The sequence below is a fragment of the Anoplolepis gracilipes genome, chromosome 4 (assembly GCF_047496725.1).
Source record: "Anoplolepis gracilipes chromosome 4, ASM4749672v1, whole genome shotgun sequence".
NCBI lineage: Eukaryota > Metazoa > Arthropoda > Insecta > Hymenoptera > Formicidae > Anoplolepis > Anoplolepis gracilipes.
This window is the reverse complement of record NC_132973.1, coordinates 3,608,698-3,634,685: the sequence shown is the minus strand read 5'-3', so window position 1 is coordinate 3,634,685 and position 25,988 is coordinate 3,608,698. Positions and strand designations below refer to the sequence as shown.

The window sequence follows — 25,988 nt, the reverse complement described above, 5'->3', positions numbered from 1 at the left end:
TCAAAATTACATCAAACAGAATATTGGATAATCATTTTAATCAAAATTATAATCAAGAAATACAACTTACATATATGTGAAAACTTCATTTATTTATGTATTATGTTATTTCTCTATTTTTTCTTTTTTCGTATGCTACTCAGACATAAAAAAATATCTTTTATATATAATACATGGTGTTCTCTTATTTTCCCATAAATATTTTCTTGAAACATATTTTATGGATATGTTTTTTTCGCGTGGATTACAACAATGAGTTTAACTCGCAATGGCTATATCTCCAGATTTATGTCGTAATCTTTCCCGCCCCTGTATCCACCCACTAGCGATATCAATGACCGGGCAAAAGGCAGATTCCGCGCGATTCATGATATGTCGATAACACATCCAAGAGTGATTATAAACAGCGAGCATAGCAGGAAGCACCGGCAATGCACGCACATCGATCCGTAAAGATGAATGACGGTTAAGTTATGTAAGCCGCGAGAGTATTTATACGTTGGTCAAAAATAGTCGACGAACCACATTCGAAGAAGCAACACGTTCCTCTGATACCATCATATAGATATCGATACATTTCTTTATATCGGATCGGACGATATTGAAAAGAAATAAAAATTTTATACTTAAATACTAACAATAAGAGACGTCGAGGACTTTTGAGTAATCTGTCTATTCTTGTCTAAGCAACAATTTAAAAATATAATTCGATACCTTTATGTTTTTGGAATTCCCGGTTTGATGATATCTTATTGTTACGGAACAATAATTGATTTGACCGAGAGAGTTAAAGCGTGTTTCGTATATTTTCAATGTAAATCATTTTTGTGCTTTTTTTTCTTCTTCTGTGGTATTTTTTAGAAATTACGAGAGTGGATTAACTATTTCCAGATTTGTTGATGTTTCAGATTATATATGCTCGTTTCGATGCTCTACTCATGCCAGCATACACGATCGATCGCAGGAAGAAAATTCAATATTTCAATGTTTACTTCTAAGAATTTATGACAACATACGTGGGAAGAAATATTTTTAAGCGATATCACAAATGCCATATATTCCAAGGCTCCATCATTATTAATTTTCAAGAGTGATAAATCTTTTGAGAAAAAATATCGTAAACAAAATAAGACTTACATTAATATTTTTGTTATACAAATTATGTCAAATTTCTAAATCGCTAATCACTTAACAATTAAATTTTGTTTTGATAATATTTACCTTATTAAAAGTTTTTCAAAATTACACACACACAATAGAAAGAAACTACAATAACTATTTATTTAGTTGTTTAGTATAGTTGTTTAGTAATATTTCAACATGTAACAATAATTTTGTACATACAAACTATTCAGCATGCATATATGCATTTACTATTTATAATATACATTTATTTAGTAGTTGTTTAGCAATATCCCAACATCCAATAATTTTGTGTATGCAAATTCATCATAAAGCGTGCACGTACATTAACGATTTAATAGTACCAATTAAGTAGAAAACATCTATTCATGTACGTATACATAGTTAAAGCATGTAAAGAAAAAGAGACAGAAATAGAAAGTAAATATGCATAATATAAAGTTTCGTTGAAGTTGTAATGTATATAAAAGTTTATACATTATTTCAATGTTTATTAAATGTTTTGTAAATAAAATAAAACAAATTTAATTTTTTTACTTGCATAGCTTCACAAATCATTACAAGTCGTTTAATCTAAAAATAAATAAATTTTTTTAAAGACCCACTAATTAAGATTATTTTGAAATAATCTCAATATAGTATTAATAGAGAATTTGATTTAAACTAGAAATATTTATACAATAACACATTTTATATATAAATATTTATATAAATATTTTAAATATTAATTAGTTTAGAAATAAATCACTATACGCTCTACTTTAAAAAATATAGTGATAAATATTTTCATAATAAAAGTGGAAGTACAAGTAAAGCTATTTCAACTAAAACTCTTTGTAATGTACAAAGATACAAGATTCAGAATTAGAAAATTAAGTCTTTTTGTGAAAGAAAGACTAATACATCAAAGTGATATATATATATATATATATATATATATATATATATATATATGCTGCATATATACATAACATCAAAATGCAATCAAGAACTGATATCTATTACGAAGGAAACTCACCGGGATTTGATTAAGATTGATGTCGGCCTTCTCCCTGCTGGTGCAATTAGTGGTGTAACCAGGCTCCTGGTTGAATCGTCTGCCAAACTTGAGGAGATTTCTCATAATCATAGTATTCATCACGATGATGAGTACAAGTGGCACAATTAAGCTCGCTATGCTGTCGATAATGCTGATAATCCGCATGGTTTCCAGATACTCGATCCTCAAATCGCACACCTCGTCGCCGTCTTGGTTTTTCACTACCCCAGCAGTGACGAAAGAATACGAGTGGCTAGCCAGGGCGAAGATCGTCAGCACCAGAATAATTGTTTTTGCACGTGCTACGGTGCACATATGCGGCCGATGGAGTGGATATTGAACGGCGATGAATCTTTCGACGGTGAAAGCGACGATAAGCCAGACGCTGAGCGAGCTACAAACCGCACTAACATACACCAACGTTTCACACCAGCCGTCGTTGTTGAAGACTCTCCAGCCTACCGTGCTATTAAGCCACACCAAAAGCAGGGACATGAGAAAGCCGAAATCGGCGGTGGCTAACGCAGCCAAGTAGTAGCTGGAGCTGCGTAGCTTCAGATGCGTCTTGAGGAAGACCACGCACGACAACAGGTTGCCTACCAAACCCAATAGAATGATAGACGGTATATAGTATAGATGGCAAAAATCCAGGAGAAAGTATAGCGAGGTACAGATCCCATCCAGTTCGTCATCCATGTCAAAAAATGACTCTAAGCTATGGTTTTGATAATCATAGATCGTCAGGTTCGACCAAATCGTCGGCGACGCCGATCTTCGGAATCGCGGAGATAGATCGCTAACCGTCGTCGATATCTGATGATATCTTGAGATTCGAGTCGATAGGTCTTGAAATATGAACATGGTGGCACTATGACGAAATCACATTAATGGACAAAGGAAATTCTCCCTCTGAGGATTCTCTTTGTTGCTCCAGAAACTTGAACGATCGGCTGTGATGTGCATCAGCGCGTAATGTACGTCGCAATAATATTGGCCATTCTCCAGGCTCGTAGGTGTGACGTTGTTGATATAGACCAGGCCAATGTAGGCTATAGAGTTGCACTGAACGCTTGAATCACGATGCGATCAGCGAAATGATTGTCCAATGGAAATTCCCAGTTTCCTCTCGTATAACGTATACCTTACGCTGATAAAACCTATTGAACGCGTGTACGATACTTTTAACGAAGACTCGTTAAAATTGTTGACACGAACACGACAGTATTCTGTGCACTATTACGCTCGAATCGGGCGTGATAAGCAACATTGTTGTTCGATAAATACTTTTTCTTTCTTTCTCTGAGTACGGAATATCACGCTACGAAAAATCTGTTCGAGATGAATGATAAAAGATTGGCGAAGGCTCTCTAAATGTTACAAATAAACTAAATTATGAACAATAAATATATACGCAATAAATTATAAACGATATTATGGGCAACGTTTGGTTAAGATTAAAAGTTTCGCTATTATATTTTTCTCGAACTAAACTAGTTAATTGGAAATCAGTTCGACTACTGTCGGACTAAAAAGTTACTTGATCCGACATGATCGGTTGCAAAGCAGACGCATTCCGCTGGGAGTAAACGTGCGGCAAAACGGTTGGAGACTTTCCAACGTCGCTGACACGTAGCGTCGGTATTGAACACAGGATTGCGTTTAAACGTTCAGACATCCGTGTTTGTTCGACACAAATTTTTTTTTCCTGTCCAAACGTCCATCTAACGGGTGACATAACCCTTTACACTTTCAGTTCGATTACATTCAATTTAATTGCATTCGCAGAGAAAATCAAACAATATTATTTCCACACTCGATCGATACGATTTTACTTAATATGTACTTTCGCACATTATTTAATCTATTTTTTTTCCTTCAGATTCCACAGTAATTTATATTCATTTTACTCTATGAAAACATGAGCTTTAATTCAATTTCGAGGAAATTGCGAAGCCATTACATTCATCATTATATTCAATAAGTTTCAATTGTTATTCAATTGTGGTTCAATAATGATACTTGAATGATAGAAAATTAAGTTTTAATAAAGTTCATATTAAATTGTCTTCATAAGATGAACAAATTTACGAGTATTGAATAGCTCGCAATTAGAGAAATACAAGACAATTACTATCTACACGCGCGCTACTTCGTATAATAATATAATATTATACATTTTCTGAAGAGAATCTTTACGCTATCAACAATTAACGCGTCGAAATATTTCGTGTTAATGAGAACGCTCGTTGTTCTTATTGTTAGTCGCAATTCTGAAGCTCTCTTATTTATTTCATTAACGCGAAAACGAGAACGCTATGCATTTACACTGCGTCTAATGGATTTCTTAATCGTATTTCTTAATTGTCCATCTACTCCGACTATTTCGCGTACGACTGATTGTAAACCGAGTAAGCCGCGCATTAAAAGTCGATTTATCGATTCACAACTTGCCGTACATTTGAGCGCGAGATAAATGCGGAAGTGTAGTAGGATTGATAAACAGCACGCGTTTCCGCAAGAATGTGATTTCATCGTACTGCTCTCACATTCGTTACTTGCTCAACCTTGACTTGAATAGCTCCTAAATCTCTAACGTATCTACAGTTTGGCTGATTCAACGATCGTAATTTAGCGCGAGAGGTTTTATAAGTATCCAGATATCTTGCGTGTTAAAGAGAACCGCACCGCTTATTTATTTATACATATATTTTTTTGAAATTATCTTCTTCGTGTTCCTTTAGACGGAATTATATCACGTCGTTATTAAATTATCGTTATATGATTATTAATTAAACACGCCGACTTACCGTTTAATTAAATTGTACAGTCACTGGCTCGCACTTTACAATTCCATTAAACGCTCGCATCACGCCTCGTTGAATAACTTTTAAATAAAAACTTACGTTCGAAAAATATAATACTATTGTTGGAGCATTTAATTGTCACGTGTCGCAGAGAATAAAATTATATGTATCATCCGAGTTTCTACACACACCTTTTCCCATTTTTATCTCGCGCTCGTCACCACACACAAAAAATTCAAAACGAAGATTGGAGACAAAATATATCTTCAAAATATATCTTCTTCTATAGTGATGTTGCATAGCATTTTAGCAAATTATGCCAAGATTTTCATCATTGTCTTAATGCCTTTGACGATATATTTTTCATTCGGTGTAAAATTTCACAAAAAAATTGTTTGGTTTTTTTAATTAAATTTCTTTAAGATAAGTTTTTTTTAATTAAATTTCTTTAAAATAAATAACCTTTAATCTTGTTGAAGCACCAATTTCTTTTGTTCAACAATGTGTGAAATTAACACTCAATTAAAACACCCTCGGTAGATTAAATCGTCGAACTTGTGCACTGATAGTAATTGGAAAATGTATTCTGCAATTTTCATTGAAATTGAACTGGGATTGCAGAGAATTTTTTTGACTTCATAACTGCGATTATGAAACTGTCAGGAGTTTTTTTTTTCAAATAAAATGCACTTTAAAGTTTTCAAACAATTGTATAATTTCCAATTTTCATTTAAATTTAATTACTTAACAGAGTATGTAGATACTTTCTGACAATTTCATCTCTTCGATAATTGAGCTGTAATATGTCATCGGTATTCTCCGCTCAGCAAGAGTTCTGATTTTTCAAACACAATTCACACGATCTAAACGTCATGTGAAAGAAAAAATATTTCACGATATTATTTATATATTTAAATAGGATCGCCACAAACGCATATATAGGAAAATGTACGCGTCGTGCGATGGGAAACGTCGTCGGATAAACTGGGAGCACGGGCTTCTATGAGAACGCATCTGTCCCAAGCCAAAAAGTTCCGCCGCATGCGCCTTGTAGAGATCCTGCCGGCGTCTCGACGGACGCCGCTGATGTCGACGACGCCGGCGTCGTTAGGCTTCACATCGTTCTACGCCTCACGGCTTCGAGAAAATGATTGCGAAGAAAAGGCATCTTTTCTACGTTCTACAAAAGTAGAAAAAATTGATGAAGAAAGAGCATCTTTCATTCATCTTTCAAAAATAAAATGAAGAGATATGTGTGCATGTGTCATCACACATTTTGTTCTTGAAATGCAAAATCTTCGTTACGAACAATATGTTAATATATTAAATTTATTATTAAGAAATTTTTGACATTTAAAAATATTTTAAATCGAGTATTACACATGTTTACAAGTTTTACTTCAAACATGTGACTTTTGATTCGAAATATATTGATTTTTTTATGAAGTCATATACAAGCATCCGTTCTACTATGCACATTGTCGGGCTGTATCTTACGTCTCTACCTTTGAAGAAACTATTGCGAAGCAAGAACATCGCGAACTTCTTTCCATCTTACAACAATAGAAGAAAAGAAATACTACAGTACTTTATGATTTTAAAGCTTGAAATTTTCACAACGAATAATAAAATAAATTTATATATTAAATTCTTATACACACATTATCGAGAAATTTTCTAAATGCAAAATATTTTATATATTTTACAAGTTCTCTACCTGTAAAGCAACTTAGTTAAATTTCGATTTAAGATAGATTGCTTTTTCGATAAAATTACAAAAAAAATTCATAGTCCATTATCCAGATGAAAGTTTTACTGCCCTTATTCTATGCTTCTATTATAAAAGATTCCAGCCGAATAACCTATTTGAATAAATTTTTTGTTGAATGACGAGCAAACTTTTTTTCATATAGGATTATCGGAAGTTTCAATAGCTTTTATGTTTTAAATCAATAAAAATCTGAAGAGCTTTTGGGGAGAGGAAGAAAATAAAGAGACAAATAAATAGAATATCAACTCTATAATTTAACGGAATTGTTTATCTTATATTAAATTTAAGACCAAAATATTTAACATTACAAATTTTATAAGATTGTATATAAGATTTTTTCATAATATAATGTTTCGCTAATAGATCAGATATTGCGACATAGAAATTAGAACAGAATCCATATTCTTACATAGTTGACAAATTCTTCAAATTTGTTACTATTTTACGTTTCGCATGTCATATCATAAAACTTCCAATGATTGAAATGCGGAAATACATATGATACGTTCATCAGACAATGAACATGTCCGACACTGCGTGTTATTACTACTATGTTAATAGACGGGATAAAGGATATGTTAAATTAATTGACATATATCCAAATTCATGAATTTGAATAGTCAATAATGTGAAATACATTATATTTACTTCGCTGATAGTACTAAATTTTAACTTTGAGTTTTATAAATGAAAAACATTTATTAGATGTGTTTGTAGAAAAAAGGATATTATTCTATTTTTCGACTAATTTTCACGCCGATAGAAAGAAAATAAGTTAGACATGACAACTTTCTCATACATTTCAACTTTTAATTTTAAAAAATATTTCAAAAACCTGGTAACAAAACATTGTGGCTTTTATATTCGTTATAATTTTTCTTATGAATCTTAAAAGGATTTTAAGAGAAACTAATATCATTGCGTATCAAAAAAGCTTATAATTAAAGATATTATCTTTTAATACTTTTCTATTTCTTTCCTTCAAAATATAATAATATTTAATTAATGTTGATTATATTTGTTCAGGACATACACTTAATTCTGACCATTCTTAATCAACATTACCTCTCAACAATTTCAATCATTTTCGCAATCAACTCTCCATGTTATGTTAGCTTTTGTACGCGTTCTTCGTCATTGATGCAATACTAGTGTTACGTTGAGAAACAACAATTTGCTAGCTTCTATACACATAGTAAATTATATTTATTGATAAATTCATTATGTTATTAATTTGAATGTACATATAGAATTAATAAGTGGTTTTATACAAACTATGTATAGAATATATATAATATTAATATGTGTATAATATATATATAATATATATATATATATATATATATATATATATATATATATATATATATATTATATATATATTATACACATATTAATATTATATATATTCTATACATAGTTTGTATAAAACCACTTATAATATATATATATATATATATATATATATATATATATATATATATATATATATATATATAAACTGTAATAATATAAAAAGTTATACATAAAAATTGTGTATAAATAGTATGAATATTACCTTTTTATGACATTTATTTAAACATTAAATCTTTATCTATTTAATTATCTGTGAACTGTCTGCCAATTATTTTTGAAAGTGAACTATCTGCAAGCATTCTTGTGAATAATAGATTCTGTCGGAAAAAGTTTTAGTGTAAAAATTTGATTGTAAAAATTATTATAAAAATTTACAAAAAAATTATTTTTTTGTAAGAAAGAAAATAGTAAAAAAGCTTTATTATATATCTATTATCACGTTTAATATTTGCCAGAAAACTTTTAGCATCTTTGTAATTTATACTATTTAACAAATTTTTATAGAAGAGAAATTCGACATCAATCTTTTATAATAAAATTCTGTAATTGATCGTAATACACTTTATGTATTTAATTATTCATTTTTAAGAAACAAATTGATAGTACAATATTAAATTTCTTTTTAAGAATCAAAAAAATCTTTCTCTGAAATTTTATATTTAAAGCATATGGAAACTATTAATTACATTAATTAATTAGAAGAAAAAATCTTTTAGAAGTTAATAGGATCAACAAGTTTTGTGCGCGTTTTTGCAATAAAATTCAATTTAAGTGGCGAGAATAATTGTTGAGATACAAATATTTTGCAGTTATTGTTTATTAAATACATCTATTTTTGGAATCTACATTTCGTGTATAACATTGATTTATTTTTGATACTGAATCAATTGCAAAAATTAATAAAGAAATAATGTTTTTATCTTTTATATTTTTATGAAATAAATATATGTAGGTTATATATATATAGAACATAAATAAGTATCAAATAATATATCCGTAATGATTTCTTTCAGTGTTATGAAGTCTTAAAACATGCGTGTACGAGTTTAAAAAATCAATCACAACCAAGTGGCAAGCCATTCACAGCAGTTGTCTCATATGTGTTGAATCCAAAAGCCATAACAATAGGTCAATTGTATGGCGAATACAATCCCAACACACACGAATGGTAAGCCATATATCGTTGATACTATGCCAAAATTGCGAAACCACAATATTACTGAATTTCATCTATATGCAAATATATACATGTCCTATGTATGTGTCAAAGCCAAAAATCTGCAAATCCTTGAATTTTAAAAATTTTTCAAATAAACAATATTTCTTTTTTAATTTAAAAGATGATTTTTTTCTATGTTAATAAAAAACTTGAAATGTAGTTTTTTCTCTCTTTCTCTTTCAAAACGTTATATGGAAGAATCGTGGTATATTACTAATAAGATGTACATATTAATTAACAATATATGAATTTCAACATTTAAACACACACACAAAAATTATTAAACTCTAATATTCTAATCTAATAAACTTATTCCATTTTTATTGTAATATTTATTTATTTTGTATTATATATATATATATATATATATATATATATATATATATATATATATGTATATATAAAGTACTCTTTATATTTGCATTAAATCAAATGTGAAATTGTGAGGAAGTTAATATTAAAATTATATATATATATATAGTAGCTAATATATATGTATATATATATTAGCTACTATACACTCGATGTTTCAACACAAACAAATTCGACATACCATTCCATTGCTTGTTTCTAATTTTCGATTAATTATGATAATTAATTGCAAACGTTATTAAGCGTATTAAACGTTTTTAACAAAAATTTTTCAGCATTTTTTAGTATTTTGCATATAATTTTATCTCTTTTCCATATCGCAAACATGTTTTAATTTTCTTTTAACATAATTTGGAAATATATTTTCATATATATAACAGTACTATATAAATAATATAAAATATTGCGTATTATCAAAAAGTTGATATCGTGTGTACATAATTAATTAAACTACTCTGACTATGAAAATAAATCCATCATCCCTTTTTCCTCCGTAAAGTACCAAAATAATAACTATTATTAGCATCATTGTAATCTGACATATTTTGAGAGATATTTGATTCCTTTCTCTGTTATCATGCTCTGTGCGCATAAACAAATTTTCAACGTAGTTTAACGTGTAAATAAGAATAATTACTCGTAATTAGTTACATTATTCTTTCATTATATGTGTTAAGCGACGATGTGTGTATACGTACATTTACCACACATATAATAGAAAAATATTTTGAATACACATGTTTATATTTTACCTTTTTTAAACTTACATTACTTAAAATACATTGTGTATTTGAATTGGTAAACAACTTCTTATTTTAATTAAAAATAACAAAAATATATATATAAAATAGTATATATACAATATAAAAATAGTAAAAATATTTTATATAAATAACTTATTATTATAATCACTTTATTATAAAAAATTTATATAGAGTGTAATAAATTACTTGCTTAAGTATATTTACTAAAATTTTTGTACATTTAATTATACATATGTAGATACTAATAGACGTACAATGTACAAATAAGAAACAAGTAATGAATTAGTATATAAATATAAATCAGTCTACTATTAAATATACAAAACTTTGTAACATTCATAGTCGTAAGATTTTTTAAAATAAATACAAAATTCTTAATACTGATATTTACAGTGCACATTTAATTTTCAGGACAGACGGAATATTGCCCACTTTAATACGAAGAGATATAACAGCAGCGGATCTTAATAAACGTTGGTACATTTTTGACGGACCAGTCGATGTAGCTTGGATCGAGAATATGAACACTGTCCTGGATGATAACAAAAAACTCTGTCTTACGTCAGGGGAAATAATAAAGTTATTACCAACTCAAACTATGATATTCGAAGTATCAGATCTTCGAATGGCTTCTCCAGCTACAATATCTAGGTAATATAAAACTTCCATTATTGAACTATAACGAATGTTACAAACAAAATAATTGTATCAGTTGCAAATTGCAATATTGTTTATTAAACGATTTGAAAAGCTTAAAATTTTTAAACAGAATAAACTCTATAATTTGTAAAATTAAATTCTAACATATTTAAAAATCTTTTTATATGTTGCAAATGCAGTTTTTATTTTAATGTCCTTTTTATGCTGAATATTTAATTTAAATAAGATAATAGCCCAGATCTACTTACATATAAATTCGATATTGCTGCATATATACAAACGTAATTTCTTTTTCCTAAATTCTTTAAATTATAAATATAGTATAAAACACTTTTGATAGTGGCAATTTTGATTGGCAAAAATAGTACAAAAATCTTTTAATCTTTTATTTAAATATTCAGAGAATAATAATTAATTCAATCATCATTTCATCAATCGTTTTAATACAAATCAAGACTTAAAACTTATATTTAATAATAATGATAAAAATTAATGAAAAATGAGCTTTTGTTGCACGTGACTAAAATACATATTAGTTGTAATGAAGTTACTAATGTGATGGAAATGCAGAATGCAGACTAAGAATTACAAAATAATATAGAAAAAGTAATCATCAATTATAAGATTGCCAATAAATATCATGCATAATTATATAAATTAAATATTATATATTAATATCATTTATCAGTATTAATAATATAAACTAGTATTAATATAGATAAATACAATATTGTAAAAGCTTGCGTCAAAAGTGTTGAATAAAATATAACAAATAAGTGTTTTAATCAAGATGGAGAGAGAATATATAATATATTAATTAAAATATAAATTAAATTTATATGACAAATGTGTTTCTATTTTTATGTCTAAATAGATGTGGTATGGTATACATAGAACCAGAAAATTTAGGTCTGCAACCTTTAATCGATTGTTGGATACGATCACTGCCAAATGTAAGTTAATATTTTCACAATAATATTTTTTAGCCCTTATTTTGTACATTTAATACATTAAAAAGACTGACAAAGAACTATTTAATTTATTTTAATAGGTGATAATATTATTTTCTTAAAATCTTGCGTAATAATAATTTTGAACATATTTAAGTATCGATAGCAAATTCTCTTTAAATGAATATTAAATATTCTCTAATTCCGAAATTTTGTGTTACAGAAATAAAATTATTGTATTATTAAAATCAAAGTATATATTTAAGTTCTTCAGTTTCCGAATTCTTGTTTTTTGAATCTTCAATTAGCAATAAAGAAATAAAATTTTATAAATATTACACAATTAATCTGTAATTTTATTATCAAATTAGATATATATAATATATTAGATACAATCATATAAAACAAGTCTTTATAATATTACTTTCACAGACGATGAGTGATTACATCGAAGAAATAACAGATTTAACAGCTCAACTAGTGCTTCCCGGTCTGAAGATTTTACGAGAAAGTTTACACGAAATTGTGGATACAGTAGATTCTGCTATTGTTCAATCTTACATTAATTTGATGAACTTTAGAATCGGACCGATGGCGGGCCGCGAAGGAAAACCGCCACCGAGTTTTGCTTTCCAAAGGACTATACGTAAGTCGCAAGTAATATAATTAATTGTAATTTTGCACACGAGCATTTTACTACATATTATAAATAATAAATTAAAAATAACAGAAAATTTAAGTTATTTTAAACATGTTACATAATTACACATATGCTACATCTGTTTCTACTCATCAATTCTGTATAACAGTTTGCTACATATAAGCAATTTAAACATAAAAATGTGCAAAACAGAATAATATTTTAACTTAAAATTTTAAAATTAAAATAATAATATTGTATTTACATTTAGTTGACAAAATTGACATTTAATTAAATATAGCAAAAGAAAAAAAACACGAGATTTGATGTAACATTTAAATTAATTTTTTTATTACGTCTGTTAACATATATTATAAATAATTATTCTATATATTTTACTGGATTTATATCACATAATTATATATCTAAATATATATATATATATATATATATATATTTATTTATTTATTTATTTATTTATTTATCCACTAATAAAAAAATTGATTGCGCTATATTTAAACATTAATTATTACATGTAATTTTTTCTCTATTATTTTTTAATTTATTATTAGAATTATTAATAAGAAATTAAAATTTTAAGATTATATTTGTAATATTGAATGACAAATTATATTAACAATAAGTACTTTGTGTTACAGCGAATTTGTTGTCTCCATGGGCAGCTTTTGCTGTTGTTTGGGGATTAGGTGCTACTTGCGATTACAAAAGTCGGTGTATATTTAGTGATTGGCTGAGAAAAATACAAAAAAACGCTGAACATAAAACACCGTTTCCAGACGATGGGCTTGTATTCGATTACAGGTAAAAATTAATTCAAAAAGTAAATTAAGAAATAAATCTTTTCTCAGATAGCGTTCATGCCGATGTATTTCCTCGGTATTATTTACTTGAAAATTTAATTAACGTAAATTCAATAACGTAGGAATTAACTGATTAAACTTGAATAAAAAGAATTTAAAAAGAAGTCAATAGAAGTCAGTAGAAGAAAAAAAATTTACCATCCAAGAAAAAATTTAAATTTTACTGATTAAAAGTAGAAATAATTGAATATTCTCCTTGTATTACAATATATTTTAAATTCTCTCTCTCTCTCTCTCTCTCTCTCTCTCTCTCTCTCTCTCTCTCTCTCTCTCTCTCTCTCTCTCTCTCTCTCTCTCTCTCTCTCTCTCTCTCTCTCTCTCTCTCTCTCTCTCTCTCTCTCTCTCTCTCTCTCTCTCTCTCTCTCTCTCTCTCTCTCTCTCTCTCTATTTATATATATAAATATATATACATATTTATACTAATTATATATATATATATATATATATGTGTGTGTGTGTGTGTGTGTGTGTGTGTGTGTGTGCGTGTGTGTGTGTGTGTGTGTGTAATTTTACTTTAATATAAATTTATTAATATACAATATTTAAATGATATTTAAATATTGTTAAAATGTTTAAAATATTAATAAAATAATATACATATATTAACGTATATAAACATATGAAAATAATTATGTATAGTAACAAATAAATTAACATAAATTTTTGTTGACAAAAAAATTGTGTCCGTACGATAATAGCACATTTCATTTATACATATAATTTTTCGTGAATAATTCGAATTAGCAGAATACAGTCATACTTTACACATCTTAAATGACTCAAATAACATGTTACATATTACATATAAAATAAAGTATACTATTCAGATTGCACGACGGCGGATTCACCGATCCCGTTGAGGATCAAGAGCCAATTCCACCGAAGTGGTACAAGTGGTTGGACGAAATTCCACTCATCAGAATAATGCCAGAAACAAAGTATGCTGGTAAGCCGCGCCGATTTCCTTAAAAGGAAACTTATGTAAATATCATATATTTGTACTTGTACAACACATAACTAGATCGTTAATTAGCAAACTATTTGGCTCGCTAGTCCATCAAGTCATGCAATGAAGAGGAAAAACCGAGTGATAGTTTTGATAATAGTAGCTTTAATAATAGAAAGCAGAACAAAAAAAGAGTTCTTTAACTGTATTTTTTATTTTTGTTTAATTTAAAGTACAGTTTAATTTAACAAAACTTTAAATTTGTGGTCTTATCGTGAAGGTATTTAAAATTTAAAAGGAATTCAAAATTAAACGAGTAAGAGTAACAAATAAAAGTGCACTAGTTCAAAAATTTAAAAGCAGTTAGAAATTGTTAACTATTAATTGTTAGTTTGAGAAATGTAGTTAGGAAAAGAAATGTTTTCTGCAAATTAGTCGAAATATATTGTACAATAAATGTAAGATTTTTTGATTAACTTAAAGTATAACTATTTTCAAACTTTTGGTAAAATGTATCAGGGGAAAAATACACAATGTTCAAAGAAAAATTTTAAGTCGGTCAGGTCAAAGATTTCATTAATAAAAGAAAGCCATTTGAAGAAAACTATCGACAAGAAATAGAATATTTAATTTGCGAAATTTTTGGTGCAATATAGAAATAAATTGTAGTATTAACAAATAGTATATTAGCTTGTATGACTATTATACTTATGATATTTTATCTTTGATTATTTCAAAATGGTATGAGTTCTATATTTTATCTGACACATTTTTGTGACAAATGACATTTTTGCAGATATCGAAGTTCCAACTATGGACAATGTGCGAAGCGCTGCATTAATCGGATATCTTCTCGTTAATGAGACAAATATACTCTGCGTGGGTCCAACCGGAAGCGGCAAGACTCTAACGATATCAGGGAAACTATCGCGTAATATGCCAAAGAAATATATTTACGACTTCATGACTTTTTCAGCACGAATCACGGCGGATCAAACGCAAGTACGGCAAAAGAGCGAATTAAATATTTTTTGAACGGGAAATTAGATTAATAGCACAGATCTATTTTCGCGAAGGATTTAATTGACGCGAAATTGGACAAGAGACGTAAAGGCATTTATGGGCCGCCCATCCTAAAAAAGCAAATTTTTGTCATTGATGATTTCAACATGCCGGCGCTAGATGTGTACGGCGCCCAACCACCAATTGAATTAATCCGCCAGTTTATGGATTTTAAAGGTAAGAAAAAATAATATAAGATGAATTAAATTATAATAACCAATTCAATTGATTGCATATATCGATGAATAAATCATTGTTAAGATGATAAACCGATGTAAAAAATATGGTAAAAAAATTAACTTAAAAGTAAATTGTAGAAAAAAATAATAGCTTATTTAGCTACGAGTGTTATGTAAAATTTATAAAGCTATGAATAATTCTAGCTACTAGCTATTTTACTGTAATTTAGCTATTATTAAATTATTCTATTTTAATTCTAGCTATAAAATATATTTCATTTTAATCAGCGTAAAATAATTTCCTAGATTATTTGCCATTGTAAAAACTTGCAAAGTAATATAACAAATATCTATTAAAATGTCAATTTTTGATTAAAAAAATACAAAGCATATTTTTTTAGTAATTTTATCTTTTATAAATAATATTACATGTATAGAGTATCCGAAAATAAATGATAGGGTTTCGATCAATTTTTACGAATAACACAAACTGAATATTGATAAAATAAATTGTATGAAAGTTGTTTTAATGATAAAATCAGCAACTCAATTTTATTACCTATTCAGTAAATTTCAATATGAGCCCCATTAATGATAGATGTCAAAACGGAATTCAATTTCCACTCGATCTAAAACATCTGGCATAATTCTCACAATTAAAGTGACGTAAATCTTCACAGTATATGTACACAATATCACGTATTCCCATAAGAAAACTCGCCTTGTCATTGAGTATTACAGATTTGCCCTTGGCCAAACATAAGTCTGCAATAGTCTTTTCTTGCACAGTATTTTGACACAATTTTATAAAAAATAACATATTTACAAGGTTATCTAACACTCTTCACAACAGTAAACAACAATATACAATGCCTCCTTGATGCCAAACTACTTGAGCTTAGTTCCAATATTAGCTAGGAAAGCACCATGACGTCATACCATTCATGATCACCATATGTGAAATAACTGTTTGAGCTGACGATTTACTACTCGCATACTACTACCATTGTGACGTCTACAATCATATCAAACAAAACTTTATCATTCATTCTCGGATATTCTATAATTAATAAATTATACAGTATATAAAAATAAAAATTTATTTTATATTTATTTAATAAAAATAAAAGCATTTTATTTTTATACTAGCATTGCAAAGTATCTTTTATTTAAAAAATTAGTAAATTTTAGTATTTTCTTAGTATTTCCCTATAAAACCTCCCTATAAAAGAGTTTATTAGAAGTCAGTTGTATCACGATTATGAAAAAGAAAGCAGATCAAAATAACTCTTAAATTAATGAAAATCTCAACTTTGATCCTCAAAAGATTTTAAGAAAACTTAAAAAGAAATTAATATTTAAAAAAAATTATATATGAGAATAAATCTATGTATAAATTTTTTTTTAATTTAATAGAACATGCCAAATAATTCTAATAAGTTCTTAAATAATTCCTGTAATCTTAAATATGTGTTTCCCATACACTTATGTGTATTAAAATCAGAATTCTAATAGATTTATAATTTAACTTACTTCTGCAGAATACAATTCTCAAAGTAATGATACTATCACAATTGACTTTTATATGACAGAATTCTATGTATGTCATGAATATATATGAAATGTCCAAACATAAATACGATCAGATTAATATTCTTTATGTTTATTGAGCGAGTTACATAAGCATAGAATCCTCATGAAAAAAAATTCCTAACAGCATGTCATATATTCCATTATCTTAATAAGTCCAACTTTAATAAGTTCGACTTTAATACGAGAGAAAGTTTTTAGGATTATAATTTTTTATTACAATTTTCTTAGAAATTATGCTATTAAAAAATAATGCTTTCTATAGACTATTTATATTATGATAAAACATAGCGTATTAAAATTTAAAATATTTATAGGATGGTACGACAAAATAGAAATTGGATCCTTCAGATTCATTGAGGACGTAAATTTCGTCGCAGCTATGGGACTTCCTGGAGGTGGAAGAAACCCAATAACTGCCAGACTTCTACGACATTTCCATATTATTGCGTTTCCAGCGATCGAGGACGACGCCAAAGTGAGTTGCATGGTATTTGTAAAACTACGCAATGAATACGCTAATTGCTCGCATTTATCGACACTCTTTCAGGATATTGATCATGTTTTTTTGTCTAGAAATAAAACTAATATTTCCGCTCGTGAATTTTCTGAAGTAATCTTCTCAAATAAAGAAAAGATCTTTAATTGAATAAAATCCTGTTTATATAAGTATTAAATATTTTTTTAAAAATTTCTCCTAAGGAGAACCTAATTTTTAGAACAATATATTATAAAGATGTAAAAAAAGGTAATTAGACAATTTTTGTTTTAAAATATTTAATTATTAAAATCTTTTTAACAATATATATTAAAGAAAATAAATTATATTTTATTTAATTAAACAAAAACTGAATCATACACAAATATATTCACAAAATCGATGAAATAAATCACAAATAAAACTTACTAATATAAAACTAATAAAAAAAATATTGTATAAGATTGTATTTTATAGATGAAAAATATGCAAGAGTATCGCAATTTTGTGTAGTAAATTCAGAATCGAGATATTTAACGCATAATATTCAATGAATATTGCAATTTTATTTATTATGTCGCTTACACGTTGAAATTCAATGAAAGATAATTTGCGACATCACATTTGTTACGCTCGGAACTACACGTACTTGATACATGTACCTTTCCTTCCACTGCGTCATCAAGTTTTCTTCCATTAAATCGGCATCCACACCCAAACGCATAATCGCGACTCTTCGGAAAAGACGGAACACCGTGGCACCATAGCCACGCTGTTTGCCTTGTACCTTCATGCTCGCCGCAATTAGATGTCGTAAATCGTGACCGTACTAATCATAATTTATCATAATTTATCACCTGCTCGGCTGATATAATGGAGACCATAATCAACCTCGCCGACTCTGCACACTCATGAGACCTTCTGTGTACGTTTCGTCCAAGGTCGACAAGGCGCGTCCGACAAGGAGTTTAAATACTATTGATTAATATTCATGTCAAATTCATCATACCCCTTGCGGAAAATTTCTTCAGATCTGATACCCTCGATTGTTCGAAAGTTTATTATATTTATGTTTTCTTATATACTTTTTGAGTTAAAATTAAAATTAAAGGTTAAAATTGTTTGAGTTATTTTACTTGTTAGAGAAATTTTATCTGTTGTCTTTTAAATTTCAACATTAATATCCTCATGTAATCACAAGATTTTCAATTAAAATGTAAATTTTAACAAAAGTTTGAACATCTTTTAAATTTAAAATTAATTTTGAATTAAATACAGGATAGATGTCAAAATTTCAGAAAAAACTAATTCATATTTTTTAAAGAATCTAGATGTAAAAGTGAATGTTACGTAATTGGAATCACTATGGATTTATAAAAGATAACTAATTAAATATTTGCGTATAAAATAATATCTTTTAAATTAACGAGAAATATCTATAAATCTAGTTATTTAATTTTGTTTGTATATTTTACTTACAGTCGCATATCTTCAAAACAATTCTTAACTCGTGGCTGTCAAATACACCGCAACTTGGAAATATGCTGGATGATATAGTGAACACTACTTTAAAAGTTTTCACAACTGTATGCAACGAAATGTTGCCAACTCCCAATAAATCTCATTATACTTTTAACCTTCGTGATTTGAGTAAGGTATTCCAAGGTGTACTTATGGCGGACGCAACAAAAATGCTAGTTAGTATAATTTTTAAATATTGTTAACTTTTTAATTTAATTTAATAAAAACTGATTATGTTTATTAAATTAATTATATTTCGCTGAAAGGCAAATTGTTCCGAAATTAATAACAAATTACTTAAGCAAAGATACGTCGATAATAATGACAATCCTACAGAATGAAAATAATTGTTTGATAAAAGACTACGTGCTCGAGTGATTAAACACGTGCATGATCAGACAAACCTTTCCTTTGGCTTTAATTCATACATGCGCAGCGCTCGTGGCTATACATCGTATGTTATTACAAAGTTAAAATAGGATTAAAAAAGGATAGATCTGTGCTATATAAAAGTAGAATGAAAGTATAATTTAAATGGCTTTATTTATATGATAAAGCAGTCTGTACATAAATCGGGAATATTGTTAAACGTTTTCAATGTTTTTCTTAGTTGTTTTATAATAAAGATTAATTTAATCTAATTCAGTACTTTTCTTTAATGCACAGCTGGCATGAAATTGAATTTATAACCTTGAGTCAAATAAACAAAGCAAAAAATACACGTTATTACAAGATTTTATTTATCAAACAACTTGACATGACGTACAATGCCTTTTGTAATATATTTTTTAATTAACTTCTAGAAATTATCCCACATATATAATATTTGTACTATATTTGATTTATCTTTTTATATAGACTCGCGAGAAATTATTATTACTTTGGTATCATGAAAATATTCGAGTCTTCAGCGATCGATTGATTGATGACGAAGATAGAAAATGGTTCGATCAATTCTTGCGGAACATATTAAACGAAAAATTTCATTATAATGTTAATAATCTTATTGGGCAGAAAACGTTATTTTATGGTGACTTTTGTAGCACAGCAAAAGAATATGAACAGATAACAGATATAAAAAAAGTAATTAATTCCACTTACAGTTTGATAATTTAAATTTATATATATATATATATATATATATATATATATATATATATACATATATATACAATATTAATATAATTTTTTAATAATAAAATTTATAATTAAATTAAAAATAAGATAATAATTATAATAAATTTATATATAAATTTTATTATAATTAATATTTTTTAATTTGTTATATGATTGTGTGTATATATATTTGTCTTTAAAAATCTTTTTTATAAGTAATTATTAATAAAAAAATGTATGTGTATGTGCGTGTGTGGCTTTTTTATTTATAGATGGAAAAAATTTTACTTGATTTTCTGGACGATTATAATACCTCAACGATGTCGCCAATGGAATTAGTGCTATTTGAAGATGCAATGAGTCACATTTGTAGAATTCTGCGAATTCTTCGACAAACTAGAGGAAATGCCTTATTACTAGGAATGGGTGGTTCAGGTATGCTGTAGTTGCATTATTATACATTATTAAAATATCAAAATATTTCCGTAATTGATATAACACTTTTTAAAACTAATTTACATTTCCTTATATAAAAATGTGTTTAATAAAGATATTAATTAATTAATCAACTTTGTAGAATTAATTTTAATAATTACTTTAAACAATTATATGTATTATATTTTTCCTCTTATTATAATATTAATAAGATTCTATATAACTATCATGAAATAAGCTTGTAGTATAACTTATTTATTTTAATGAGTGATATTTTTATATTTTTTTCTCTCATATTTCCAAGAAATTCATATTAATGGCTTCTTCGATCTAAAGAACTTGCTGTTTAAAAGAAAACATAAAGTGAAACACTTATATTCCCATTAGGACGTCAAAGTCTTACAAAGCTTTCATCGCACATCCAAGAATACAATTATTTCCAAATTGGAATCAACAAAACTTATACGATTTATGACTGGCGAGATGATATCAAGAATATAATGCTAAAGGCAGGATTACGAAATCAACCTATTATTTTTCTGTTTTCTGACACGCAGGTAAAATTCAAATTGTCAAAACTTAAAGTATATTTGAAGTATACTTGAATGGAAAATTTATTATGTTTTGCTGTCTACATCTTTGCCTGTACATTTTGTGTGTATGTTTAATGTAATATATAATAATAAATGACATCTAATAGAACGAACAAGCAACATTAAAACAAACATAATAATAATTTTATATTTTAAAGTTTCTTAAAATATAATAATAAGATAATTAAATTTAAAAATAATAAAATTTATAACTAATCATTCTTATATTAATCATTTTTATATCATTATGTTTCTAACTAAATTTATAATTTTACATTAAAATTTTAAACAAATAAAAAATTGAATATTAGATTATTAACAAAAATTATATCTTTTTTTTACAATTATATATAAATATATGTCATAATTATGTTTATTTATTAGTAATATATTATTACTCTTGTTAAATATATAATATGTGTGCGTGCGTTGTGCTCACGTGTATAAGAGACTCGTTATTTTATAAACAAGAAGTACATATTCGCACACTCGTATTCTTTTGCGTTGAACAATAAACTTCTATCTGCTTTAAATGGATTATTAAATTATTTTACATTTCAAAGCTAAACTAATTATGGAATTATGCTAATATAATTATAGTCATTTCGTTTTATATATTTGATACGTATACATTTTTCTAGATAAAAAATGATTTTATGCTGGAGGACTTGAACAATATTTTGAATAGTGGCGATGTGCCAAACATATATCAAAGTGATGAAGTAGATAAAATTTATCAAGCAATGCGAGCGCCAGTACAAGAGGCTGGGCTACAGATCAACAGGAGTAATCTTTTTTCAGCTTATTTGAAGAGAGTCAGGAACAACTTGCACATTGTCATTACAATGAGGTACTTCCTTTCTTAAAGTTGAAATCCTATTACTTGTGTGTCATTTTTTGGCGTTTCTTAAAAAGATTTAATTTAATAATTTTTTCTGACAGTGACAAAAATTTTATAATTATATTTTTTCTATTTATATATAAATAGTTAATTTGCAATTTAAAAAAACTTAAATCACACACAATTTATGTGATATCATATTTTTGAGAAAAATATGGTTCTCGTCAATTACCCTAATAAAACGTTGGGACATTAAGTCACGCAAATCTGAATTATCATTTGTTACGATATAAATCTACAGTAAAGATTCACCTGATTTGTATATTTACGACTAGTAGACACGATTCTGATGTATCAGATGTCATACAGTTCTTAATAGTCGTGACGTCATTAATCTCATATCACATGCCGTGTCGTAATGCGATCGATAGATCTAGAGAGGGTAATAGTTATTTATAATTCTATTTTTTTTATATAAATATTTATATTATATAAGTTATATCTTTCATATATAAAATATAATAAATGATACAAGGACAGTATTATGATTCCTATTTGAAAATTAATCAAATGTAGTTTCTATCTCTAAACTCTAAACAATCAATATATTTATAATTTTTTCACACAAATAATCTGTATATTTAGTAAATGTGCCGTAAAATGTGTTCCTGAATATTGAAAATTACGCAAGAAGTTCTTAGTGTTGATTTGAGAAGAACAAACGAATAAAAATTCAAGCTTGAAGCAAATTATACATTCTATTATTTAATGTCTTACTCCTTTCAGAACTTAAATACTGAGAACTTCTTACAGAACAAGTTTTCATTTTCACAAAAACAAATATTAAAATTTAGAATTTGCAGTACAATTTATTTATTGAATAGACAACGTAATTTAGAAATTATTTTTATTAAGCAGTAATAATAGTGTATCTTTTTTCATAAACATTAAATTATATACAAACTACAAACATTTATGTAAAAATAAGGATTTTATACTTACTTATTATTATACTATAATATATTTTAAATTAAAATAATCTGCGCGACATATAATAAAATGTTCGGAAAAGATGATAATATGTAAATGATTTTAGTTCTAATAAAACTATGATTAGAAACATAAAAGTAGATAAAATATAAAAGCGGCAGCAAAGCTGAGGGAGTAATGAAGTATTGATCGTTAAACTTAATATGTTCGGATTAGAATGAATTTTCATTTCATATATATTTGAGTTTTTCAGAGAATAAACAAATTGCTTATAATTAAAATTAATTAATAATTGAACCGTCAATCATCATAGTAATTTTATCGCAAATACTTTGCATTCTGTATTCTACAATCTTTTTCCCAAAAAATACTAATTTATTCTTTTTAATCTTATTTAAACAAGAAATATTTCTCTTTGATAAACAAGAATAGCAAATACATAAAAAAAATATAAATTAATATAAACTAATTATAAAATAATTCTATATAGATAATATAAAATAAAAAGATACAGAATTAGCGATAAAAGTAGAGATAAAAACCAAAAATGATTTTTTACATTTATTAAACAAGAGCTCGAAGAAAAGATTATTTTTTTTGTCTTATAAATTTAAAGAAAGATTAAAATTCATGTAAATTACTTTTCTATGTTTCTATGTTTCTTATCTATTTAATAATCTCAAAAAAAAACAAGATATTATAATTATATGTAAACTAAATACGAGACTGCGGTAATTAAATAGTTTATTTAGTAAAATTTGCTAACTGTATATTTAAATAGATACATCTAATACAAACTTTAACCAATTAAAACGTTTATAGATTTTATAAATTTCTTTTGCCTTTGTTATCATTTCTGGTTTTTATCTCTACTTTTATCGCTAATTCTGCATCTTCTTATTTTATATTATCTATATCTATATATAATTATTTTATAATTAGTTTATATTAATTTATATTTTTTTCATGTATTTGCTATTCTTATTGTATCAAAGAGAAATATTTCTTGTTTAAATAAATAAAAAAATTTTATTAAATAAACTTTAAGTATAATTAACTTAATAAAATCAATTTATTAAATTATTTTAGCAAGAAAGTATTCAAAAAAGAAATTATTCAAATTAATCAATAAACACATTTGGTTTACAAATTAATATTTGTATACAATAACACACACACAATTAATCTCTTTTTGTGTTATTTGGCAAATCATAAAATATCCAATATATTTAATTACATATGAATCTACATACAGAATTAACTAGATGTTCTTACATTTCCAATATTTAGCCCGATCGGAGATATATTTCGCGCTCGTATCAGACAATTCCCGGCGTTAGTAAATTGCTGTTCGATTGATTGGTTTTGCCCCTGGCCGGATACCGCACTTCAGGTTCGTATAATACGAGATAAGCATTAAATGACTAAAAATACATTTGTTCGAGCGTGTAACTCTTTATTATAAAAATGTTTTAATAAAAAAAAGATACTAAATCAATATTATATCTGTCTCAAATATTGTACACTATTTGATATATATCTATATTATGTATGTATGTATATATATATATATATATATATATATATATATATATATATATATATATTACAAAATTTTAATATTACGCGAGACATCGCATTGATCACATTTTCAACAAATTCTTTATATTTAAAATTTTCAGTATATTTGTAATGAAAAATTTTGATATATATAAGAAAGTATTTTTTAATATGTGTGTTTCATCGAACATTTTATAACAACAAACGACTGCATAATAATAAATGTAAAAATATAGGTCCATATTCAGAAGGCGCTTTTATCGATAAAAGCGCGTACTTAGCATGTAGTTCATATTACTTACACTATAGTACACGTTACTTACAGATTTTTAGAAATAAATGTCCGCAGTTATGGATAAAAACAGATGCATTCTGAATATCTGTATTGGCCCGTTATAATATTTATCGTAATATTTTGATTTTTCATTTCAAAAGTAACATATACTTTTTCTAAAAGCTAGAAATTAAATGATAATTTATTATTAATTAGTCTATTTAATTACTTTATATTATAAAATATATTTTTATTTACAGCTTATATTAGCAAACAGTTAGCCATTTTAATTGGAAAAATGATAAAAGCAAAGACGTAAAAATCAACGTATATACGAAATAACAATCGCAATTTGTAATTAATTTTTGTTCAGAAATTTTTATCATAATGCTCACAATTTTGATAGACATTTAATTAACAAGTCCAGATCTTTATAAACTGATATGTCTAAAAAGATTAACAATCTTATTGGATAAATAGCAAATAAACTGAATTTGCGAAATAATAATGCCGCGTATCTCTTGAAATTAAAAACTTGAAAAATTGGTATTAATTTGATACGATCTTTGTCGAACTATCTTTAGTTCAAGAATTGCATAGAGATTTTGTTGATTTATAAAATATACAAAAAAATATTTGTTTATTCACACATACACATACCTAGATATTGTTTTAATAATTAATTTTTATTTAATAATTAGTACTAACTGTAAGTAACGATTTGACTCCAAGATCTATTCGTCTCTTAAATACGACATGATACCTTGTTATATCAAACTTAAATTATATCTATTTAATGTTAAT

The 25,988-nt window shown here is 26.7% G+C and overlaps 2 protein-coding genes across 2 annotated transcripts in view; one reads left to right on the top strand and one right to left on the bottom strand.

Annotated features, from left to right (window-relative positions):
• LOC140665489 (uncharacterized) overlaps positions 1-5,975 on the bottom strand; it is a 29,659-nt gene extending 23,684 nt beyond the window's left edge. The window contains exon 1 of the mRNA XM_072891668.1: positions 2,162-5,975. Coding sequence (XP_072747769.1) covers positions 2,162-3,043 — 882 coding nt within the window. The 5' untranslated portion in view covers positions 3,044-5,975. The remainder of the gene's footprint in view (positions 1-2,161) is intronic.
• The window catches only part of LOC140664482 (dynein axonemal heavy chain 1), a 90,824-nt gene that overhangs the window by 47,431 nt on the left and 17,405 nt on the right, over positions 1-25,988 (top strand). The window contains exons 25-39 of the mRNA XM_072889622.1: positions 9,127-9,281; positions 10,880-11,119; positions 12,003-12,081; positions 12,511-12,724; positions 13,378-13,540; positions 14,427-14,545; positions 15,342-15,547; positions 15,622-15,784; positions 17,694-17,854; positions 19,336-19,551; positions 20,234-20,458; positions 20,764-20,926; positions 21,314-21,483; positions 22,161-22,369; positions 24,641-24,743. Of these exons, the coding sequence (XP_072745723.1) occupies positions 9,127-9,281; positions 10,880-11,119; positions 12,003-12,081; positions 12,511-12,724; positions 13,378-13,540; positions 14,427-14,545; positions 15,342-15,547; positions 15,622-15,784; positions 17,694-17,854; positions 19,336-19,551; positions 20,234-20,458; positions 20,764-20,926; positions 21,314-21,483; positions 22,161-22,369; positions 24,641-24,743 (2,586 nt within the window). The remainder of the gene's footprint in view (positions 1-9,126; positions 9,282-10,879; positions 11,120-12,002; positions 12,082-12,510; positions 12,725-13,377; positions 13,541-14,426; positions 14,546-15,341; positions 15,548-15,621; positions 15,785-17,693; positions 17,855-19,335; positions 19,552-20,233; positions 20,459-20,763; positions 20,927-21,313; positions 21,484-22,160; positions 22,370-24,640; positions 24,744-25,988) is intronic.